At 44.1% G+C, this 15,123-nt stretch overlaps 2 protein-coding genes across 3 annotated transcripts in view; both read left to right on the top strand.

The window, feature by feature from the left end:
* The first annotated feature begins 2,834 nt into the window (after positions 1-2,834).
* On the top strand, positions 2,835-8,351 carry LOC140754881 (uncharacterized). Its single transcript, XM_073090040.1, has 5 exons — positions 2,835-3,544; positions 3,644-4,270; positions 4,508-4,777; positions 5,195-7,265; positions 8,031-8,351. Exons 1-5 carry the CDS (start codon positions 2,835-2,837, stop codon positions 8,349-8,351), a joined length of 3,999 nt encoding a protein of 1,332 aa, XP_072946141.1.
* Positions 8,352-10,816: 2,465 nt separating this feature from the next.
* The window catches only part of LOC140754837 (uncharacterized), a 29,726-nt gene continuing 25,419 nt past the window's right edge, over positions 10,817-15,123 (top strand). Inside the window, exon 1 of one of the 2 annotated variants that reach the window (XM_073089966.1) lies at positions 10,817-10,977. In XM_073089966.1, coding sequence (XP_072946067.1) covers positions 10,968-10,977 — 10 coding nt within the window. In that variant the 5' untranslated portion in view covers positions 10,817-10,967. Of the gene's footprint in view, positions 10,978-14,187; positions 14,273-15,123 lie in introns of those variants that run through there. The other variant, XM_073089973.1, reaches the window with a different exon arrangement.

Below are 15,123 nucleotides of genomic sequence, written 5' to 3'. Positions count from 1 at the left end.
TGCTGGGCACGGGTCTCCTCTCAGAATGAGAAGGATTAGGCCATAGTCCACCGCGCTGGCCAAGTGCGTATTGGTAGACTTCACATACCTTTGAGATTTTTTTTATTATATATCTCTCAGGTATGCAGGTTTCCTCACGATGTTTTCCTTCAACGTTTAAGCAAGCGATAATTAATTTATAATACGCACATAAATTTGAAAATCAGAGGTGCGTGCCTGGGGTTTCAACCTCGGACCCCTCAATCGAGAGACCGCGTTTCTTAACCACTAGGCTATCACTGCTTTTATTTAGTATTTATAAAAAGCCGCTAAAGCGAAAATGTGAGATTGAAATTCTTAAAAAATACCTTATAATATGTATGTAGGTAAAGTTAAGTACTTACAACTATTTACTTAAGCATTTGTAATAGTTCAAAATTACTGTACGTTAAAATAATTCGACATCAAAATAATTTATATTTTTTGACTTTTGTCATCTATACATATAAATAAAATTGGAGTGTCTGTTTTTAATATTAAAATAACCGCTTTTTACAACATGTATATGAATGTACATACGGTACATACACCACAACAACATTTTTTACAATTTTTGTCTGTCTGTCTGTCTGTTTGTTCTGGTTAATCTCTGAAATGGCTGGACCGATTTTGACGGGAATTTAATTGGAAGGTAGCTGATGTAATAAGGAGTAACTTAGGCTACTTATATTTTAGAACTAGCTGTGCCCCGCGGTTTTCTTTTAACGCGGGTGAAATCGCGGGGCACAGCTAGTTTTTAATATAAATTACTCATTAAAATATGTAATCCAAATTAGCGTATAATTTGTAGATAATACTTACTTTATAAGACTATTTAATGTGCTTATCGCAGACAAAAATATACTTTCAGTAAATTCCGCTGATTTTGTAGTTTAAACATAATATAAAGTATGCACGACACGCAAACATGCAATGAAAATAATGCCAGTATTTTTACTGGCATTCCTTTTGCAATAGGTACAAATAATATCTATTCATCTCGTCGTCTCTCTATTATTGTCTCAGTGCTGGGCACAAGTTTCCTCTCAGAGTGAGAGGGATAAGGGCAAAGTCCACCGCGCTGGCCAAGTGCGGATTGGTAGGCTTCACAAATCTTTGGACAGACAGAGGTAACCTGGAACCCTCTGATTGAGAGGTAAACAGAACAAATATCTATAGCCGAAGTCAGTCACACTCGTCAGGTCATCAGTCAGGATTAGTCCTATCTGAGTCCTATCATAATTACGGATGTCCACAGCAACCATCACTTCGAAGTAACAAACGAGCATGCAGTCATCCTTTTAAAGGTGGTAGAACCCTTTGTAGTTCGACTCCGGCGGCACCACCGCCACACCTATTTCTACCTATATCTTTTATAACAGCAGTGTTAGGCGCTGCTGTGTTCCGCTTTGAAGGGTGTGGTAAGGTAGACAGACTTTTCCGAGGCGTTCCAGCTTAGTCCTCAGGGGTAGCGGCGCATTTGTTGCCGACCTCAGGTAGGAATATCTAATCCTATCTAGGGTTGATTATAGATGTCCATGGGCGGCAGTAGCCACTTACCATCAGGTGGACTGTATGCTCGTCTGCTACTTCTATATTATAAAAAAAATCCTAATAGTCGACTCCATATTTATTCCTGTTTTATGAAAACAAAAAAATACTGGTCTCAAAAAAAGAATATTACCTATTGACAATTTGTTACTGCCTTCGTAGGCTTGTATAAAGTACATGCATACATTTAATTTAGTATTGCAAATGTACAAATGTTGCAAGCGGCAACCTTGCAAAAACTCTTTCTGATCTGACTAGTAGAGTTATTGCAAGGGCATTCATTTAATGAAATGTGGTTTATTTTTTTTATTCGTAATATTTAATTACTAATATCATTCTTATTACACCTAGTATACATAAGTTCCACTTATTAATTACTAGTTTTTGCCCGCGGCTTCGCCTGCGTTTAAAAGAAAATAATATAATAATAATAATAATATACTTTATTCACCACAATTGCAGTACACAGTACAATTTTTAAAACTAAATATACTAAAATAAAAATTAAAAAAATAAATTTAAGAAAAAGAAAAAACAAAACCACAAAAAAACAAAAATAATAACAAGAAAAAAATAAAGAAATAAAAACTTGAACAAAACAAACAAAAGGCAATTTCAAAGCAAAGGTTATAATTATCTAGTGCCGTTAAAGTACTATGCGCTGCAACAATCGCGAAAGGGAGCAAACTCAGAATTATGCCATGAGCGGTTAAAAACACCTACCCACAGCTCTGGTTTTCAGTTTGCCCCATGATACGAGGCGGCTCGGACGGCCGCCGCCTGCCCGAAACAGTTATTGTTGCGGACGGCGAATAAAATAGTCTTAAGTTGTGATTGTAAATTGTTTTTTAGATGCATAAATTGTTATTTAGTTAAGGTTTATGTTATATTACGTTTTGTTATGTATTAGAAATAAGTTTTATGTAAATAAATAAAGGAAAAATATAAAAACCCCTAGGATAGAAAGAGAGGTACATGTATGAGCGAGATAGCGTGTTAGAAAGAGAGGGCTATAGGAAGTGAGCGAGACGGGAATAAGAGCGACTGCTGCATTAGCCCCCCGTCGGTTGTAACACTCACTTTGCCACTTAAGGTGGCTAAAAATAGGGTCCGACACGCTCCGGAAAATAGAAGAATATTGTAAATGGTCAAGAAAAGAAAATACAGGAAGAAAAATTCAATTGGAGTTTTTATTGCAAACCCGTACTCAACATTGGTCCTTCGATCGGCGGATACAGAAAAAAGAAGCAACCAGCGCGTCTACAATGAACACACGAAGCAAGAAGACCCACTCCGAGTCCGGCATCGGCGAATCGGAGCACCCTCCACCAGGTGGGCGGGGGCTGTTCCACCGTATATATGAAGAATCGCCGAGATCGCCATCGACCGCAGTCCTCACCGGGACGCCCGCCGGAACATCCGTCGGGAGGATCCCACCAGGAAGGGTCCTCGAGCGCTCACCTGTACGCAGCACCGCACACCCCGAGCACCCCACGTCGCAAGAGATACCGTCGCGCTCCAAGTCGCCTATATGCCGGCCCACGTCTCCGGCATATAGCGCGGCGCCCAGTATACGTTCGCATCGTTCGTCGGTCAGCGTCGCGGCACGAGTTAGGCTAGTCGAATACGAAGCGGAAAAGGAGCTAGCTGAATTAGAAGAGAGAAGAATACAACTAAAGAAGACGCTAGTAAAGAAGCGGCTAGAAGCGGAAATCTCTGCGATCGAAGCGGAAGAGGGGGGGGAAACTATCTGCGACCAAGAAAGAATACACGACTGGGTGAACAAGAGCCACGAACACGCCGGAGCGCAAGTACACAGGGAACAGGAGGTCCTACCTCCCCCGTTAGAAGTACGGGGGGAGGAACGGCCTCGGCAGAGGGGAAGGGGCATCGAACAATTAGCAAACGCCTTAGAGAAGATGATGCACGTACGACCCCCGCCGCGGCAAACGTCGGAGCTCCCAGCATTCTCCGGGTCCGTCATGGAGTGGCTACCCTTCAAAGCAGCAGTAGAAGATTCGACGCGTCTCTACAAATTCAGCGCCACAGAAAATTTATTGCGGCTTCGAAACAGTCTCCGTGGGGAAGCGAGAGAGACAGTGCTCTCTCAACTGTACACGGCGACTCACCCGGACAGCATAATGAAGACGCTAGAAATGAAATACGGTCGACCTGAATATATCTTCGATAAAGCAATGGAAGAACTGAAGAGACTCCCCAAGGTCGGCAACTCCAGCAGCGAATTGAATGAATTGGCCATCAAGTTACAGAACGTCGTCTACACTATGAAGAGTGTGGACCACCGTGGTTATCTACGAAATCCATTACTGATAAGGGATGTAATGGAGAAGCTAAGCCCTCACCTGGTGAGCAAATGGGCGGAATACGCGGCGATCAACGAAGGGAAGATTGCATACAGCGACGAAATTACAATACTCTCGGAGTTCCTGATGGGTGAAGCAGACAGGGTACTACGCTACACGCACACGGCGAGGAACAGCGCTCCGGGGCTTCTCAGAGGGGAGAGGCCAGTAAGGAGGACAGCACCTCGGGAGAAGGTCTATTCTACGAGTGAATCGACGCGTGAAGAGCGAGCACCTAGCTGTCTACGATGCCAGTCTACAAGCCATCACACTCCGAAGTGCCCTCAGCTGAAGGAACTCACCATCAACGACAGGTGGAATTGGGCGAAGGAACAGCGGTTATGCTTCAAATGCATGACACGAAGACACAGTAGAACCACATGCAGAGCGAAGCCGTGCGGAGTCGACGGGTGTAGCATGCAGCATCACGCCATCCTACACAAGACTGCAGAGCCCGCCAGGAGGGTGGAGACTTCTGAGTGCACAGATCAGGGTGCACCCGCAGCGGTCATGAGCGTCACATCAAAGGTGGCACCAAGAGCGGTGCTATTGAAGACATGTGAAGTAAAACTCAGCGGTCCACGGGGGGAGATAAGGACGCACGCCCTCCTGGACGAAGGGTCTACAGTAACCCTTATAGATGAAGAATTGGCAAGTCAACTCACCAGCGGCGGACCGAACCAACCTCTAAACATAAGAGGTATCAATGAACAAAGAAGAATCGACAGCAAGGCGGTCAAGATTCAAATCAAAGGTCTACACGAACATGAAGCATACTCCGTGACAGCCCGCACGGTGAAGGGACTTCAATTGCATCATCAGCGCGTACCTCAGAACCTGGAGCGGTATGCACACCTGCGAGTCGTAAGGGAGAAAATCAGCACGGGGGAAGCTCGACCTCGCATACTAATAGGCACCGACAATTGGCACTTAATAGTGTCCCGACAGCTGCGCGCCGGCAAGAAGAACGAACCTGCCGCATCAAGAACGAAGCTGGGATGGGTTCTACATGGGTCGGTACCTAGGAGGTTCGTCTACCAGGACCAGGCGGCCGTGCTTCACGTCTGCACGGGCGACATACAGTTACAGAAGCTCGTCGAGTCGCATTTCGACGTGGACTCGCTCGGCGTATCTACGAAAGAGAAGATTAACAAGTACGACAAGAGAGCCAGCGACATCTTCGAGGCGACCGCCAGACGGAAGGACGGACACTTCGAAGTGGGTCTACCTTGGAAAACTGACAACCCCACACTCCCCGACAGCTACGAGCAAGCATACAAGAGGTTACGCACATTGGAAAAGAAGATGGAAAATGAGCCCACATTCAAGAAGGAATACAGCGCTCAAGTGGCTAACCTGCTGAAGAAGGGTTACGCAGAAGCATGCGACGGCAACGAAGAAAGAAGTAACGTCAAGTGGTACTTACCTCACTTCGCGGTTGTCAACATTAACAAGCCAAACAAGATACGAATGGTATTCGACGCAGCGGCCAAGATTAACGGAGTCAGCTTGAACGACTACCTGCTGGAGGGGCCCGACCTGTTGGCGTCTCTGATTAAGATCCTGTTTGGTTTCCGCGAAAAGAAGATCGCGGTGACGGCGGACATAGAAGAAATGTTCCTCCGAGTGAAGATACGTAGCGAAGATCAACCAGCCCAGATGTTCCTGTGGCGGGACGAGTCCAGTGAAGCCCCGCGCAAGTACAAGATGACGTCAATGATATTTGGGGCCTCGAGTTCGCCGTACCTCGCTCACAGCGTGAGAAACAAGAATGCCGCCGATTACGAAGAGGGATACCCGGAAGCTGCGCGGGCCATAAGGGAACGCCATTACATGGACGACTATTTAGATAGCTTTCAGTCAGAAGAGGAAGCTATAAAGGTCATAAGGGACGTCATTCATGTACACGAACAAGCCAGCTTCAATCTGCGGGGATGGAACTCCAATAGTCCAGCTGTCCTCGCGAGTATTCCCGATACGAAGAAATCGAAGAATTTCAACGTGCAACTGACGACACACCAGTCGGAGAAGACCCTGGGACTAAGGTGGAACCCGAGCGAAGACACCATAGGCTTCAATACGGACATTAAGAGGGTCCCCACCGAAGTCAAGTGTCAACAGCGAGCACCGACCAAGCGTGAAGCACTGAGCGCCGTCATGTCAATCTACGATCCCCTGGGCCTCGTAAGCCAGTATACAATCACCGGGAAGATATTGCTACAGCAACTATGGGTCAAGAAGGTCGGCTGGGATGAAGAGCTACCTAGGGAGGAAGCCGAAGAGTTCCAGCAATGGGTCGCCGGACTACAAGACATCTCGAACTTGGCCTTACCACGTTGCTACAGCCGCGACATGACTCCGAGCTCAGAGCTACAGCTGCACATATTCAACGACGCGAGTGAACAGGCCTACGCGACCACGGCGTATTGGAGGATCACCCATAAGGATGGCACCGTGGAAGTTGTACAAGTCATGGGCAAGGCTAAGGTGGCGCCGTTGAAGTTACTCACGATTCCCAGGTTGGAGCTACAGGCAGCACTCATCGGGGCGCGTATGGCGAGCACCATCCTGAAGGAACACGAATGGAAACCAGGGCGAGTCTACTACTGGACGGACTCCAAGACGGTACTTCATTGGATAAGGAACGATAAGAAGAAGTACACACCGTTCGTGGCGCATCGACTGGCGGAGATAGGCGAGCTGTCCCAAGTGGAAGATTGGCGATGGGTGCCCACGGCCGACAACGTAGCCGACGACGCCACGCGAATCGAGACGAAGAGGATCACTGGCGCCGACCGATGGTTCACCGGGCCGTCATTCCTGAGCTTACCAGAGGAGGAATGGCCTACCGAAGCTACAAGCAGTGACACTTCAGAAGAGGCGGCGTACACCATCACCACAGACGACATCACGGACCGCATGGGCTGCCTGCCGGACATAACGAGGTTCTCCGCCTACAGACGACTCATAAGGGCCACAGCGCTAGTTCAACTCTACGTACAGAAGCTAAGAACAAAGAACAGAAGCCTGCTGTTAGAAGTCTCCCACATACAAGACGCCGAGCTGCGGTGGATACGACAAGCACAACAGGACTCCTTCGGCGAAGATCTACGTAGACTGCGGGCTGGACAGCACTTACACCGGCATAGTAAACTAGCGAAGTTGGACCCCGTCATCGAAGAAGGAACACTGAAGGCCCGAGGCAGAATAGGAGCCTCTAAGACGTCGACGCACTCGAACCGACCTATAATATTGGATGGTGGTCACCCCTTCACACGCCTACTAGTGATGGACTACCATCGAAACGCCGGACACGCTAACAACGAGAGGGTCGTAAACGAGCTGCGACAAAAATACGTTATATTTCGACTACGACCGACAGTAAGAAAAATGGCTAAGGAATGTCAATTGTGCAAAATAAGGAAAGCAACGCCGCAAACACCGCCACGAGGGGACTTACCAGAAGAGAGGACAAGTCCAGGGCATCGACCGTTCAACTACTGCGGCGTGGATTACTTCGGCCCCCTAACAGTCACTATTGGGCGCCGACATGAGAAGAGATGGTGCGCACTGTTTACCTGCTTAACTACACGAGCAGTGCATTTGGAGTTGGTGTCATCGCTGTCGACCGACTCGGCAATTATGGCACTCCGAAGGATGGCCGCCAGAAGAGGATGGCCACAGGTGATCTTCCCAGACAACGCAACGAACTTCAGAGGTGCTGACGTCGAGCTAAGAAACGCATACCGGGCATGGGGTCCGGAGCTACATAACTTCTGTCTACAGTATGGAACCAGCTGGCGTTTCATCCCACCGGGGGCTCCGCACATGGGCGGGGCATGGGAGCGGCTCGTGCGGTCAGTCAAGACCGCGCTGAGCACCACACTGAACGAGAAGTCACCCAAAGAAGAAGTCCTTCAAACGCTACTGGTGGAGGCCGAGTACTGTGTCAACGCTCGGCCACTCACGCACGTCTCCGTGGATCCCGCCGACTCAGAAGCACTAACCCCCAACCACTTCCTGATTGGGTCGTCGACCGGGCTGCCGCTGACGGGACCCTGCGAGGAAGCCGACCGCAGCGTGTGGAGAAAAGCACAGGCGCTGGCGGACCAGTTCTGGGGGCGGTGGGTCAAGGAGTACCTGCCGACGCTGATACCTCGAGGACAAGAGACAAGGGCATCACGACAACTACGGGTCGGCGACCTGGTCATCGTGGTCGACAACACGCTACCCCGCAACACATGGCCACGCGGCATCGTCGAGCAAGTGCACGAGGGACCCGACGGCATCGTTCGCTCAGCAGACGTGAGGACCAGGGGAGGAGTCTTCAGGAGGCCCGTGGTGAAGCTCGCCGTCCTCCAGATAGGGAGGGCTACGACGGAGCTGCGCCGGGGGGAGGATGTTGCGGACGGCGAATAAAATAGTCTTAAGTTGTGATTGTAAATTGTTTTTTAGATGCATAAATTGTTATTTAGTTAAGGTTTATGTTATATTACGTTTTGTTATGTATTAGAAATAAGTTTTATGTAAATAAATAAAGGAAAAATATAAAAACCCCTAGGATAGAAAGAGAGGTACATGTATGAGCGAGATAGCGTGTTAGAAAGAGAGGGCTATAGGAAGTGAGCGAGACGGGAATAAGAGCGACTGCTGCGTTAGCCCCCCGTCGGTTGTAACACTCACTTTGCCACTTAAGGTGGCTAAAAATAGGGTCCGACACGCTCCGGAAAATAGAAGAATATTGTAAATGGTCAAGAAAAGAAAATACAGGAAGAAAAATTCAATTGGAGTTTTTATTGCAAACCCGTACTCAACAGTTATCTTACAAATCATTTTTGATGTATATAATATACATATGTTCGAAACTGCACTGGGTTACTACTCATTGTTTATATAAATTGGTAAGTACAAATATTTTATAGACACAATATGTACACTACAAATAATCTTATTATTGAGCCAAGCAATTTTAAGTACTATCTTATTATTCACAGGACGACTTAGAATGGAACATTTCCGTATGACTATAGCCATGCGCTCCGATAATACCCTCCCACTACCCAGTAGCACCGCGCCCGAAATGTGGAAACCAGCATCCATGTCAATGAGCTACAAATTAGAGGTAGGTTATGGTTACTTCAGATAAAGCCCTAACTAGAACTACTAACATACATAAAACTGAAAATTCGTACCTTCATTGGAATGACAGTGGCGCCATCTGGCGAAAATTGGTCGTACCAACTCTGGAACCTTCTTGAGCTCATGGACAACAACTTTGCTAAAGATCATCACTTGATCAAATCCATAGTTTACGATTCAATCCTTACCAATATCGATTAAAATAATCGATTTTTTTTGGTCCAAAAGGTCGATTTTCCGATTAATCGATCTTAGATCGCCATCCCTAGTTCCCGTGGGATTTCCGGGATAAAAACTATCCTATGTCCTTTCTCGGGTCTCAGACTATTTGTACAAAATTTCATTAAAATCGGTTCAGTGGTTTGGGCATGAAGAAGTGACAACCAGACAGAGTTACTTTCGGATTTATAATATGAGTAAGGAAGTAAGGATAGTCAAGAACTTTATATTTTAATATTTTGTGTTATGGATAAAATAAATCAAAAATGTGGATTTATTCATGGATTCAAGGATCTTATTTACATTTTTTAATTGTATTTAGGATGTAACGCGTAACACGCTTGTTATTTGCCGTCAAAATAGCTTAATTGATAGCATAATTATATAGTCATTACTATTATTTTTATAACTAGCTGACCCGGCAAACGTTGTGATGCCATATAAATAAAAAAATGTTAAGAGTGAACAACCCTTAACACTTAGGGGTATGAAAAATAGATAGTAGCCGATTCTCAGACGTACTGAATATGCATATAAAATTTGGTGAAAATCGGTAAAGCCGTTTCGGAGGAGTACGGTAACTAATTTTGTGACACGAGAATTTTGTATATAAGATTTTGTGTTACAGATATCACATGTTTGGGAATTCCGGATGGTAGAGTGACAAAAGATAAGTCAGTTTTATAATGAAGATATTTAAAAGACAGTAATCGATATAGATTCTTCAGATTTTGTCTGTCTGTTTGTCCTCATCATATGAAAATGCAAAAGAAAAATGGGCTTAAAGTTTGTATTCATTTTGTTCAGTATAAAGGCTGTTACTTTCTTAAATACGGGGAATAGTTTAAGTTATTGCAAACAAGGAGAAAGAGCAAAATCTGATATAGATTAGGATAGGTCAGGATATGGAATACGTTATCATTAAAAAGACCAATCAAAATTTCCGTATCCCTCTGTAACTTTAGCAACGAATTTAAAAAAATATTTAGTTTACGCCATAGATTAGTAAAGATTACTCACGCCTAACAAGAAAATGTACGTAAATAAGTTTTGCCACGTCTCCGTGCTAAAATGTCCCTAAAATATTTGAAATAATTGTTTATTTATTACGTAAATTACGTAATTATTACGTAAATTAGTTATTTATTCGTAAATTTTCTCTAAAAATTATTTTATTTGTCAAGGATTCAAAAAAAGAACTTACTAAAATAAGCCATTTGTGGCTTCATTCAATTTCAAGGCGGCGAAGTATCTTTACTAATCTATGGTTTACGCAGACAAAGTCGAACGCAAAAGCAAATATTATTAGCTACTGTTCACCTGGCGAGTCTCATCTGCGTATTCTGTATATGTGACACTGTGTGAATGTATGTGTGAACAACCCCTAGTCCGAAACCCTCGAACACTACAAGCAACAATTTATTACTTTTCACAGATCAAACAAATTGCACTCTTATGCTCTTATCCACATGATGGTAAAATTATAACCTAATTTGCAACCAACATTGTCAAAACATACCGAGGGTTGCTTTGCGCATGCCCGATATTGATTTGTTAGTCGGTTGATGTCTAGGCCTTCGTCTGCCTAGATTTCATCTCTCGTGATTAATTGCTTTTTAAAGCTTTCTGAAGCTCTCTGAAGCTTTTCTAGTGGTTGCTGTGGTCGAGGAAGTTCTCATGGCGGCAGGTAAGATATTAATTACACATTTGTCTTTTATTATTTGATTGTAATTGATTTTTTGTTGCTTGTAAGTCTGAACCTCTATAATAAATTGCGTTGGGTTAATTATAATGGACATAATGAAGATAATAACATAATGTTCTAGGATAATATAATAATTAAGGTTTAAATAAACCTTTATGTTTGTCGTAATAAAATTTGCTAATTAAGCATAAGAATAACCCGTTTTATGTGACGTTTTTTCGGGATCATACATTTCCTACGGGAACAAAATGGCTGCCGTCATATCCACTTCCATGACTAGTTTATTGATATGTTTTAAGTGATAATTATTATACTTCTTGTTTCATGACTTTACCTGTTGATTCATTTGTTTATGCTATACTGCCCGTTGTTAATAACCAATCTTGGATTAAAATCTATCTATCTAACCTAACAAAGATTGAAAATTAATAATATATAGTATGAAGAAATTATTATTTGAATAAATCATTTATCAATAGGCTTAAACCATAGTCATTTTTAAAATTTGAAAGTTATATTCAATTGTCAAAATGATTGTCTCCTCGTCTCATTTATTTCTGAAAGAGTAGTGATGGCACTTTTATTTAAATAAAAGCGTAAACAAAACAAACTGAATATGTTTAATAATCTAAATATATATAACTCAAAGGTGACTGACTGACATAGTGATCTATCAACGCACAGCCCAAGCCACTGGACGGATCGGGCTGAAATTTGGCATGCAGGTAGATGTTATGACGTAGGCATTCGCTAAGAAAGGATTTTGATCAATTCTACCCCCAAGGGGATAAAATAGGGGATGAAAATATTACTTCGTAACGCGAGCGAAGCCGCGGGCAAAAGCTCGTGATAAATAAAGTTAACATAAACATTCTCCAAGCCCACGGCTTGTATAATTTTCAACCGGTATTGCACGTCCAACGAAGTCAAACGTAATAATAATTATAATAGTTTATTGTCCAATAAAATTGTACATACAGACTTATGTATTACAGTAAGCAGATAGTGCAGTATATAGATAATGATGACATTAATACTAAAATAACATAAGTATAGTGAACTGGTACCCATTGTAAGATTTAACTTGTGTTATGGGTATCAGGAGTTTTATAAAAAAATAATATGACACCAGGATATCAGGTCGATCTCTGTACCTGAGCTGTAAAGAATATCTTGAGCCAGCAGTTGTGCAGTAGCAGCCAAAAGTTGTATGGGTGACTTCTAGTGGTCATCATTGCAATTCCGTGCTTTGCAACGCGTTAAGCTTTTGGACCCGTTATCATACATAAGCAACATTAAATCGTCGGAGACAGATATATTTTTTCGAGGAGTTCCAACCAGGGGCGGCTCTAGCTCGTGTAACGCCTGTGTGCAATGAAACCCTGGTGCCCCCTAGGCCTAGACTTTGCCGTCGGTTTTTCATAATGCAACAAGCTATTTTATAAGTAAGTATAGCTTACAGTATGATATTAGTTACGGTCTTTCTTTTCATGATGGTTCGAGACGATGCTCTTAGCTGTCTCAGGGAGCGCCGCGGCGCCCCCTGAGGCGGCGGTGCCCGTGTGCATTGCATACCCTGCACTATAGGTTAAGCCGCCCCTGGTTCCAGCTTAGTCCTTAGGGGTAGAGTATCCGTGGCTGACTTCAGTTGGTATTCTTATATTATCTGGAGTTGATGACAAGGTTGGCTACTATCCATCAATATAGCGTTGTGGAGTAGGCTCCAGGATACCTCAGTGTGAGGAGATATGGGTCTGAAGTGGGTTTTGAAGGTGGTAGAACCCTTTGTGGTTCGACTCCGGCGGCACCACCACCACACCTATTTCTGCCTAATAACAGCAGTGTTAGGCTCTGGTGTTTTCCGTTTTGAAGGGTGTGGTAAGGGAGACATACTTTTTCAAGGTGTTCCAGCTTAGTCCTCAGGGGTGCGGCGCATCAGTGGCCGACCTCAGGTAGGAATATCTAATCCTATCTGGGGTTGATTACAGATGTCCATGGGCGGCAGTGGCCGCTTACCATCAGGTGGACTGCATGCTCGTCTGCTACTCCTATATTATAAAAAAAAACTTTGGTCTTCATGACGTGCTTGCGGAGGCACCGCCAACACTCTTATTCCTGTCTTTCTAATAACAATCGTGTCAAGCGTTGCCGTGTTTTGTTGTTTAATTTGCCATTTTTAAGCAATCTGGTTTTTTGTTCTTATAACAATTACTTACTACAAGTAGTTAAGTAAATAATGTTGCAAATTTGCTTCCAGCTCAATCAGTCTTGATTGAAGAAGTAGGTATAATATAAAGATGATGCTAATTCTACGAAACAGACATTTAAATTCAAATCAACTACTTTTAATGTATGCGTTTTCGCAGTAAACATATAACTATTCTAAATTATATATAAATGCTTAATAAACGGCGCGTTTGTTTTTGAATTACCCTTATAAGAAGTACAAAAGGTAGGTTGGTGGATAGATAGGTAGTAGGTATATTCGTCCGGACTCCGGTAGGACTCCGGTTGCCTTTGGAGATCTCGGAGTCCTCTTAGCAGCGCTGAGGACGGCCACCGGGGGGGTTATAGTGCTGTAAAATCCCATGTGTCTCAAATCCGTGTCGCACCCACGGCACTGGGTACCTTTAAAAGGTTTCCCCCTCGAGAAAAAAAAAGGTATTAGGTTTGTAGCGTTGGTAGGTTATGGTTCCATTTTAATAGACTTTGAGTGTGGTAGAACCTTCTGCGATAGCGTAGTGGTTAAGAAACTCGGTCACTCGATCAAGGGGTCCGAGGTTCAAAGTTATGTGCGTATTAAAAATTAAATATCACTTGCTAAACGGTGAAGGAAAACATCGTGAGGAAATCTGCATACCGGAGAGATTTATAAAAAAAAAATCTCAAAGATATGTGAAGTCTATCAATACGCACTTGGCCAGCGCGGTGGACTATGGCCTAATCCTTCTCATTATGAGTGCCAGCAGTGGGACAGTAATGGGTTGATTGGTAGGAATTGCACAAAATTATTATTAGTAACGGGCGATACTAAACATTATTCGATCTTTGAAGGATAAAAATAGGATAGATTGATTATTGATAAGCCGCTAATTCTATCACAAAGACCATCGACGGGCGCATGTGCAACGCGCATGCTCAATATGAATCCTGATTCAGTTAGCATCCTAGACAGTTTTCGGGGCGTCTAGATTGTTCTCTCATTATTTATCGCTTTTAAAAGCTTTTAAGCCGACTAAGGCTTCTGTGATTCGTGAATAGCTTGCCTTTGGAGCGGGTAAGGATTTAAATATATTTTTAAGTTCGTTTCATTTTAATCGCTTTTTACGAGTACTGTAGATTATGGGTTTTCAAATAAAACTCCAACTTGAATCTTCAGTTCTTTTCTTCTTGTTTTTATTCCGAGGCGTACACACTTTTCCATACAAAAAGGCGAGCTTAAGTACTTATTTTGGGTACCGCAACAGGCGCAGGCTCAGTCAGCAACCGCGTCCTATTGCCGTCCCTTTCTAACATAGCCTGTCTTACTCTTACAATTCTATGCTTACACTCTATTGCTATCCTACTCTTACATATCTATTCTTATTACGTAGGACTTATATCTATTGCAATAAAATGTCTTATTTACATAGTCTTAATTACATACACAAGTTACATTAATCAACATTCACATTTAAATTCTTAGGCCGTTGTCGTCCGTAATATTCTCCCCCCGGCGTAGATTCTTCGAAGCCTCCTCCATCTGAAGGACGGCAAGCTTCGTCGCTGGCCTCTGGAACACACCTCCCTTTGTGCGGACGTCTGCAGACCGGACGATGCCATCAGGTCCCGGGTGAACTCGCTCGACGACTCCTCTCGGCCAGGTATTGCGGGGTAAGGCGTAGTCGACCACAATTACGAGATCGCCTTCCCGCAGTTGTGACGCCTGTGCGTTGGACGGCCCCCGCGGAATGAGCGTAGGCAGGTACTCTCGCAGCCATCGCTGCCAGAACTGGTCCGCCAGTGCCTGCGCCCTTCTCCACGTGCTGCGGTCCGCCTCGGTGCATGGCCCCGTCCGCGGTAGCCCCGTCGATGAGCCGATGAGGAAGTGATTCGGCGTTAGTGCTTCCTCGTCCTCGGGGTCCACGG

The sequence above is a fragment of the Epargyreus clarus genome, unplaced genomic scaffold (genome assembly GCF_041222505.1).
Source record: "Epargyreus clarus isolate Ecla_fem2 unplaced genomic scaffold, WU_Ecla_fem_2.2 ptg000031l, whole genome shotgun sequence".
Classification (NCBI taxonomy): Eukaryota; Metazoa; Arthropoda; class Insecta; order Lepidoptera; family Hesperiidae; genus Epargyreus; species Epargyreus clarus.
This window is presented reverse-complemented; position numbering and strand designations above follow the sequence as displayed.